This window comes from Prinia subflava, chromosome 4, assembly GCF_021018805.1.
Source record: "Prinia subflava isolate CZ2003 ecotype Zambia chromosome 4, Cam_Psub_1.2, whole genome shotgun sequence".
Lineage (NCBI taxonomy): Eukaryota > Metazoa > Chordata > Aves > Passeriformes > Cisticolidae > Prinia > Prinia subflava.
In genome coordinates, this window is record NC_086250.1 from 12,006,799 (window position 1) to 12,016,162 (window position 9,364).

The following is a 9,364-nucleotide window of genomic DNA, read 5'->3' on the forward strand; positions in this document are numbered from 1 at the left end:
TTCACACTCTGCCTTCAGGTTTAGCAAAGGTTTTGTCGGCTCTAAAAAGAGTTTATAGATTAAATTGGGAAGGTACAGATTAAGTAGCTTAATCTGTAATTGTGATTGGAAACTGTGGTTCATAATTATGGATTGCATTTTGTATATGATAATTATTAAACTGGAAGGATTTAAAAATGTTTAAAAAGTCCTTAGAAATTCTTCTGCAGAACTTTAGGAATTTTCTGTGGTCCTAGAACTGTCTGAGGTGGAAGCAGACAAGAGAGAGTTCTACTGTAAAGAAGGCAAGCCTGGAACTCTAAAATCTATCTTTAAAGGTACATTGCACCAAATTACCTAACAGGAAGAGTTCAATAGCCACTATTCCTTTAGAAATGCTACATATGATGTATTTATAGAAACACTTTAAAAAGTTTTGAGAGATTGAAAAGGACAGAGACAACATCAGGCTTTTTATTTTTTATTTTTTAATTCTAAAATTTCCAGGTGGCCTACAGACTCCAGGGTTTTAGCACCTCTGAATTTCAATGGAACCATCATGTTTTGTGGTGATCCTTCTGTGAGAGTTCTGCCTGTTCTGTTTAAAATGTGTATTTATGAGACTGGGAGACATAATGGAGTGAGATTGGCTCAGCACTGCCTGTGACCCCTCGTTCCCAGCAGCATTAACTTGATGTGTATTTTCTTGTTCTGACTTCTACAGGGTTGTAATTCTACGCCTTCATCAGGAGCTCTCTTTGCCTGCTTCACTTGGATTCTGCTTTTGCCACTGCCTCTTTGTGAGGTGTGGGTCAAATATGTTCTGTTCTAATTTGAAACTTGGTAAAAATCACTAACTGGCTATCTGTGTTGGAGTTTTTTGAGTGTTATGGACAGCTAATGCAATTTCTCTTTTTGCAGATTTGCTCTCAATACCATTTAGCAGTTTTTATAACTGAAGCCTCTGGATGTTGCCTTGGCCCGGGTGGGTGGTCAGAGCCTCTGGATAGTGGGGAGGGAGTTGGTATTTTGGTGGCTGGAAGGGTGGTGTGATGTGAGGGATCGGCCTGGGATACTGCCTGAGGGAGGGAAGTGCTCCTGGAGGTGGGATCCATACTGGAGGTGAGAGTGAAGCTCTGCACTCGTGTACAGGGGCTTTGCGAGGTCTCAGGGCGTCCAGTTCCACATCAGCATGGCTTAGCTGGGAGTCTGTCTGAACCATCACAAGCTGTGCTCCAGGAATCCTCCTGGGACACCTGCGAAGCCAGCAGGCCCCTATTGCCAGCAGCAGGCCAGCAGTGGCACAAACAGTGCTCAGTAAGGCACAAGGGCTCCTCCTCGTCATCGAGTTGTTCTTGGCTTGCAGTGTCGGCCCGGTGCTGCTGCACGGCCCGGGGAGCGGCTTTGTGCTGGCTGGGCAGTCCTGGCTGTAGGAAATGCTCAAAGCCCCATGGATTCTGTACTCTGGCAGCATTGCTTGGACGAAGTGTGGGCTCACAGACCCAGCTGGCACTCTCAGTTTCTCCAGTGCCTGCTGGATTTCTTCTCTCCCGCACCAGCTGGAAGATCTGTTGGCGCTTGCACACACAGAGCTGTTGTACCAGGAGATGAGCGTGGAGCCGGGCTGCAGAGCTGTCAGCACGATGTCTTTGGGACTGCTGGAGTTCAGGAAGAGGGAGAGCTTCTCCAGGAACAAAGCCACCCTTTTCCTGTCCCTCAGGAAGGAGGAGTAGCTGTTCTTGGTCTGCACGGTGAAAAGGTGGCACGGTAGCTCAGGGGGCTTCAGGAGCTCGATGGTGAAGGACTGCCAGGCTGCCAGGCCTCCGGAATCCGTGGCACACAGCACAAACTCCTGAGGGGAATGCTGGAAGTCGATCTCTAGGGGATAGCCGTGCATGGCCTGCTGGGAGGTGTTGAACTGCAGCCAGCTCTCGGGTCCCGACGGAGAGCCATCGGCTGGGAGGATTTGTAGGGATAACTGCGTGGAGTTGCCATCTTCCTTGTCATAAAATGTGTTGGCAGGTACAGGGAAAAAGAACAGGCATCCAGTGGTTGCTGTTAGGAACTTAATGGAATGAACAACCTTTGGGGAAGTGTTTGCTTGCCCTTTAGAGAGGAAGGAGAAAAGGGAGGGAAAGAGTTAGGAGGGAAAAATTGCTGTCTCTTGGTAAGTAATGGCAGAGAAATCTTGTCAGCCTCAGGATTGTGGAGTGTGCTGAAACTTAAACTTAACAGTCTTGTCCTTGATCACATCTTAACCTCATTTGTTAAGCATATTTAGATATCTGTTTATTTAAAGAGCTGTAAATATCCTCAACACTGTTTTGTCTAGTCCAAAGTATTAGTCAGGTCATGTATAGCCCCTTTCCAAACAATAGAATCTAATTCTAGTAACTTTTACTCAGAAATACCACAACATGGTATTGTTTTGTCTTCCATTTCCATCATTATTCATGGATTTTTTTGTGGGGGGAGGGGGGAATTTTGGGAGAAAGTGTGGATGCCTGGGATGAGATTGCTGTGAGTGCTTCACATCTGCCTGGTTTGAAGAGTTGCAGAGAATTTGGGAGCAGACACCAGGTAAGCTGGAGGATGATAAAGTGTGGGGACAAATTTGAAAGGAAATCTCCTCTCTGTGACTGTCAGGTGACGTTTGCTGCCAGGCTCAAGGAGCGAAGGATCACAATACAGAGTTCCTGCAGCTTGTGACAAAAATGGTCTTCTCTTCCTGCCATTGTTACATCTTGTGTACTTGTGCTCTCTGCACTTTATGGTAAGGACTAGTAAAACCATGCCATGTTATTCTCTTCCTGTGCATTACCTAATGTGAATATTAGGGAGGGATGAATTCAGGACACGAATATTTCAGTCCTGATAGTCTGAAGACTGCATGGGTTCTAGTACAGGAAACTAGAGACACCTTGCAGGGTGGATGAAAGGGTTGATGGCAGCTGTGTTCAGAAGCAAGAACAGAAAAGTAAACTTGTTTTACCTTGGGTTACAGTCTGCAGCTCTTGTGAAGCAGAAAATGGAAGAAGAATCCATGCACTTTCTACAAACTGTAGTCCTTCAGATGAGGGAAACAGCCAGGCACTTGGACCCAGGCGTGATGGCAGCAGTGTCTCACCCAACCCTGTGAAAGTGAGATCATTACAGTTTAAGGTGAAAGATCATTTGGATCTATGTAAAAGGAATCTTATGTCAATAATGTCAATAATGGGAACACAGCTTCCAAACTGTATTATCTATTTATGGCATGTGATTGAAAACCTTTGCCAGTTTCTGCCAGCATAGGAAGGACCATGGGAAGAAGGCTGGAGTTCAATTCCCCTTTAAAAAATGAGGGAATGGAAATGGCTTCTACCTCTGGAGAAGGAAGTTTTGGGGTGTTTGTTTGTTTGTTTGTTTGGTTGGTTTTTTTTGTTTGTTTGTTTGGGTTTTTTAAAATATTTCTACATGGCCTGTGCTTGCAAGAGTGCTAATAGCAGTAACGTGTTAGGGCTATTAGGGTTAGGGTTTTGTCCATCTGTGGGCTTTGGCAGATCACAGAATGGCCTGGATTGAAAGGGACCTTAAAGACCATCCAAGTCCAACCCCCTGCCATGGGCAGGGACACTTTCCACTATCCCAGCTTGCTCAGAGCCCCATCCAACCTGGCCTTGGACACTTCCAGGGATCCAGGGGCAGCCACAGCTTCTCTGGGCACCCTGTGCCAGGGCCTCACCATCCTCACAGGGCAGAATTTCTTCCACATTTCTAATCTAAACCTGCTTTGTCACTTTGAAGCCATTACTTCTTGTCCTGTCACACCCCACATGCTTTTGTAAAATAGTCTTTCTCCAAATGATGCTTGCTTGGATGCCTAATTGCAAACCTAAATACCTCAGACTACAGTCTGAGTACAGGCTTTGTGTACAGATTTAATGTAGGTTTAACAAAGTTTTACAAATAAGATGGCTCTGAAGGGCATTAACAAGGCTCTGAATTCTGCACTTCGTAACTGTTTAAAATCTACCATGTGTACATTTTTACAGATTTAATGTAAGGTGACTCAGGCATTATCCCACAAATTTACTGAACTGGCACTACAAACAATCCATCTCTATTGCCTATTATACACTGAAGCCTATCACAGATTCATGCATTTGGAGGAGGAGGCAGACTAAAAGGTGTGTCTGGCCTAATGCTTTACTCCAAAGGATACTCAATTACTTCTGTGTCATGTTTGATGAATATTTATAGTTCAATCCTTTAAAACCCTTCAGAATGTTCTTTAAGCATCTTTTCTAATGGTGTATTATCCTTACTGTGAGAAAGTTTATCTAATGTCTAACTTAAATCATCTTAACTGCACTTGAAGGTCATTAGTGCTGTGTTAGTTCTCAGGGGATTCTGAGAATGCATCTTTCATCTTTTAAGCAAAAATATTATACAAATCCATGTATTTTTTCAGTCTTCTAGACTAATTATTTCAATTTGACATGTTTTCTAGAACACTGACCATCCTTGTGTTCCTTTGGAGCTTTTTAAGGGTCCCATCTTTCCTTAGATAGGATGGTCAAAGCTGGGCCCAATCATTCAGCTGAGCTGTTATCTGCTCCCATCTAAGCAAAACAAATGCATTCCCTTATTGGGGAGACTGCTGCTGGCACATGCCTAGTGCAGGGAAGTTGTGCTTTTGCACAAGAAACTGTATTGGACTATTCTGGCAGGACTCAGGGCAGGAAAGAGAACAAAAGGAAAGTCAAATCCTAAACATACCCGCTATGCTGCTGGGCAGGTGAGAAGTGGCATTAAATGAAGTCACCAGAGGTGCTTCTACAGCATCTGGCTTGATGCCTGAGATGTTGTATGACTCCAAGGCAGGCTCGGTGACATTTGGCACAATCCCACTTGTTCCCAGATCTTTGTCTGCAAGCAATTCCTCTGTTCCACCCGATAGAATCCTTGTGGGTTGTGGCTCTGTTCTGAGCCTGCTGCTCCTGTAAGAAGGAGGGAATGTATTTGTTGGTCTGGATAATCTGGACATGTGAAAGGCAGAAAAGTCTCCTGGCACAGTAAGGACTGGAGTGGTGTCAGGGTGAGACAGAGTGATCAGACTTGGTTTATGAAGTGCTTCAGCTTCACCAGGGACAGTGCTGTGAGGGAAGCTGGCTGAGGCTTCAGCACTGAAAATCAATTTGGAGTAGAGGGACTGTCCTTCTCTCTGGGCTACAGAAGAAGCTGTGCTTTTCCCTCCAGCAAATGAAAAGCCACTGGGCTGTGGGATAGTCACAGAAAGTTTAGACTGAGGTTCACAGCCATTAGTGAACACTTGGCTCAGACTGCTGCTTGCTAGGACAGCTGGGAATGTGTCCTTGATGGGAGATGTGAAGCCAGACAAAGCTGTGGCCCTTACTGAAGCTGCTTGGAATAGTGAAGGGAGTGCATCTGGACAGAGGGATGCAGCAGAAAGCTTTTCAAGTTCTGGAAAATTACTTTTTGCCTCATTGCTGTAATCTGGCACTTCTGATACTGACATTGCTCCCAGCAAAAAGGGGTGTAATTCTGCTGTGGGAGAAAATGCCTCTGCTGAGCTGTGAGGCCACTCCTGAAGAACGTTTATCACCCATGGCCTGGAAAGCTGCTCTGTGCCTGAAGTGATGTCCTGTATGAGATGGTATGTGGGCATCTCTGACTTACTGGAAAGGAAATAGGAGTCTGTCTCAGGCACATGAGGCTCTGGCTGCTCTAACAGCAAGGATGTCCCAAAAGCTCTAGAAGGCAGCATTTCCAGTTCAGAGAAGAGAAGCATTGTTTCAGTAACCAGTGAAGGTGAAAGATCTGGGAAATGAGAGTCTGCAAACACAATGGGTACTGCAGGGGTAGTTGGCATGTCCCATGCTGAGTCCATTTCTAGGGTGACCAGGCTTTCTTGACTTGCAAGGTGGATATTATTCTGCATATTGTAACTTGCCATGGCTGTACTTTCTGCACAGAAAGTTGGTAAGCTCTGAGTAGCTCTGAGTGATAGCACGAGTGGTGTGAGTAGCTGGCTTGGCACAGGAAAGAAAAAAGGCCTGGAAGCCTCTCCTGCAGCTGGTCTCTGGGTAATTCTAGTTGGCTTTAATGCAGGTGTTGGTGTGATCATTAACTGCCTGCGGTGTTGTCTTGGAGACTTTCTTTCATACTCCCCTCTCCTGAGTATTCTCCAGCCTGCAATTTCATACCCTAGCAGCCGTGAGAGGTGATGTGAGTTCACGTTGTGCTGCAGGACCTGGATGAATTCGTGGAGCAGGGCGAAGCCTCCGCAGGTGACGGGCCAGGAGAGCCCCAGGTAGTGTCTGGCGGCGAGGTCGATGTGCGCGGTGTCCTCGGCCAGGACGTGCGAGCCCGCGGCTGCCGGGCCCGTGTGCTGCAGCAGGGTCAGCAGGGAGCTGTGCAGGTGCAGGTACTCGGCCATCCTGCACACCACCCACAGGCGCTCCCCAGCTCCCAGGGCCGCTGCTCCAGCACAGAGAATGATTTCAGCACGAGTGATGGGAGCCTCCTTCCCACACCTGACATTGCAAATCCAGAATTAGAGTGGTTAAGAGCAATTCTTTTTACCCCTCCCTGTTTTTGGGAAGACCCCTGTTTGAATTTAGTCAATCGTTGCTCAATATTTTACACCTTAATCCAAAACTTCCTTCTCCTTGAATATAAGTATGTTTCCCATTCCAATAACTTCACTAATTGCTAAGTTTGGTCCCACTGCTTGTGCAGAGCATAGCAGCATGGGCTGAATTTCCCAAACACTGTCCTCACTATGGAAGTAATTCACTTCAGATCTATTCCCAGTCCATTAGACACCAAATGTAGGAACTTACACTGAGAAAGTACCATCAGACGTAACAAAGAGTGTCTTGTGAAGGCAATTTGGAGCCTCCCTGGGAGCCTGCCTGTCTCCCTGCTCACAGAAGGGTTAGGAATTGGAGCAGGGAGGTTAGATGCCACCTGTCCAATGGAGAATCAGTGTCCCTGTGCTGCTGGGCTTGCATGGGCTCATGCCCATGTTTGCTGTGCACTGGGACAACAAAGCCTCCTGCTTTTATATTCAACATATGCTTGAACAATATTTTGTGGGGGTTTGTTTTGGTTTGGGTTCCCTGATATCACATTTCCACAGCAGGAAAAAACTCACCCTATGTCAATTAGGGAACACCCATCTCTTTTTCTTAAAAATTGTTTTTCCCTCCCCGCAGTGATTAGAGCAGAAGCCATGGAGGCCAGCAGTACTCACTGGAAGCTGTTCGGCATGTGCTTCAAGTTCTGCATTTCCAAGGATAAGCTGCTGTCCTGCACATGGATGGTGAAATTTCCAGCAGCCCTAGGTGTTTCCTGGGCAGGCACCCCTCCAGAGGCAGCAAGGTTGAGCAGGTACACTCCTCCCTCCCCTGCCATCGGCAGCCCTTGCAGCATGTTTGTTCCAGGGTTGAATTCCAACCATTTTGGCAAATCTGCACCACTGGCTAAAGTAACCTGTTGCGTAAGAGGATGGCAGAGAAACAGTGATAGGAAATGATGTTACTACTCCAGTTTTACATAGTGTAAGTTCTAGCTGGACAAAAGTTCAGAAACAGCCACAACTGATCCACTTAAAAATCCTAGAAACCACAGTACCTTGGCTTTTCATGTAGTGCTTACATGTTTGGGGTGTTTTTTAGCACAGTGGCAACCCTTATTGTTCATTTCCAAGACCCTGCATTCTTTAGACTGCTGGTATATAAAACACAGGTGTATGTAGGTTGTTTATTTGCTCAGTAGGGACTGCTGCACTGGCAGTGAATAATAGTGAGATTTTTGCTATCAGTTCTACCTGTTTCTGCTACATCTGAGGCACTTTCTAGAAGGAGATTTTTAGTGAGTTCATTTTAAATGTAAAGTGAATGTGTTTCTGCAGGATTGTATCAGGAAATGTATTGAATAGCATTACCTTGTACTGAGTTATCGTTCCCTGAAAGACCAACACTGGCATTGGATAATAGAATATTTTTCCCATGAAGACAGTTGCATTTGGGATTATTCCTTGTAGGCTCTTTGTTTCTTCCCATGTGTTATTCGATCCCTTGGCAAGATCAGCAGGGGAGCTCTCACAGACAGACAGCAGCACAAAGAGAAGAGGGAGCAAGGCCCTCAGCCCTGGGAGCAGAGGGGACCCCGAGGCAGGAGAGCTGTGCTGGGTGTGCCCTGGGTCCCTGCAGGCATCTTCCATCTTCCTCCAGTGCCACTGGCAGCTGGGTGCTGCTACAGAAGCTGTAGGGGAAAGAGAAAACCCAAATCTTGGGCACGTGCTCCTCAGACCAGCCAGCTCCATCTCCCAGAACACTGCAGGCCAACTCTCTGAGGCTTCTCATTGCACTGGTTAAAGCCCTGCTGGTCTCTTTGGGTCACAGTGACATTTGGGAAGGGCTCCGGGCTTTAAGAAGCCTCGGTACTCACCATCGCTGCTCTGTTCAGCTGAAGGATTTCCACAGGCAAACAACACGTAGCACAAGGCTGGTTCATGGTGCTTTTTAACCCAGCTGCCTTCAGCCTCGCTTCTGCTCCCATCTCTGTTTCTGCTGTGATAAAAGCCCACTCAGAGGTGAAATGCTACACCAGGGCCTCATTAGGGCGGTCTCCAACATAAGGCAGAGGGCAGAGCCAGGAGAGAAACACAGTAACCTGACCTGCCAGGATTTTGTGGTGTGGTGGAAGCAAAGGGAAAGCTGAGTATGGCAAATGGCATTGATCATGGGGACAAAGGCAGGCTGAGACTCACTGTCCTTTCCTGTGTAGCATCAAGGGCTGGTTTGATCTGCATCACATTTGATGCTGCTTCTTCAAGAGAGCAGAAAAGCAGAAATAAGGCTCTCATAAACCTGTGAGCAGCTTCCAGCTTTTAGAGGGACAGTGCATACAATATGCTTGGTCTGTCCTGCTTAAGGCAGCTTTATTTAAAAGTGTACAAGAAGAAAATAGCATCTACTAGCCCAAATGATACAACTGAGAAAGCATGGATGATGTTTTGGAGCCAGATGATTGCAGCAGCAGGGCAGGGAGTGCCCCTTTCTTGGTACAGCTCTGACAGCAGGATGGCTTGAAAACCACAGTCTGCTTTGCTTTGGCCCTACGGACTCAGGGGCCATTTATCAAGCAATCAGGTTTTGCTCTGCTGGTTTTTAACAAGTGTTTTCTTCCTTCTGTTTGTGGGTGTGTTTGCAGTAGTCGCCAAGCTCTCTGTCATGCTCCGTTGTGCAGATCCCTTCCATTTTAGCCACAAGTGGAGCATGCTTTGGAAAGAGCAAGAAGTGATGATGCAAATTTAACATAAAGACAAAAATTGTGTGATATCTGCCAAAAGACAATGGTTTGCTAGAACTTG

The 9,364-nt window shown here is 46.4% G+C and overlaps 1 protein-coding gene across 3 annotated transcripts; it reads right to left on the minus strand.

The window, feature by feature from the left end:
- Positions 1-133: 133 nt before the first annotated feature.
- LOC134549670 (dystroglycan 1-like) lies at positions 134-8,627 on the minus strand. 3 transcript variants are annotated; one of them, XM_063395499.1, is made up of 7 exons: positions 8,440-8,622; positions 7,934-8,253; positions 7,241-7,479; positions 6,189-6,518; positions 4,741-4,961; positions 2,972-3,112; positions 140-2,085 (listed from the first exon to the last, which is right to left on the minus strand). In XM_063395499.1, exons 2-7 carry the CDS (start codon positions 8,210-8,212, stop codon positions 929-931), a joined length of 2,367 nt encoding a protein of 788 aa, XP_063251569.1. In that variant the 5' UTR covers positions 8,213-8,253; positions 8,440-8,622; the 3' UTR covers positions 140-928. The 3 variants fall into 3 exon arrangements, with proteins under 3 accessions (XP_063251568.1, XP_063251567.1, XP_063251569.1); XM_063395498.1 differs by having other exon boundaries at positions 134-1,974; positions 4,741-6,518; positions 8,440-8,627; XM_063395497.1 differs by having other exon boundaries at positions 136-2,085; positions 4,741-6,518; positions 8,440-8,626.
- Between the last annotated feature and the right edge of the window lie 737 nt (positions 8,628-9,364).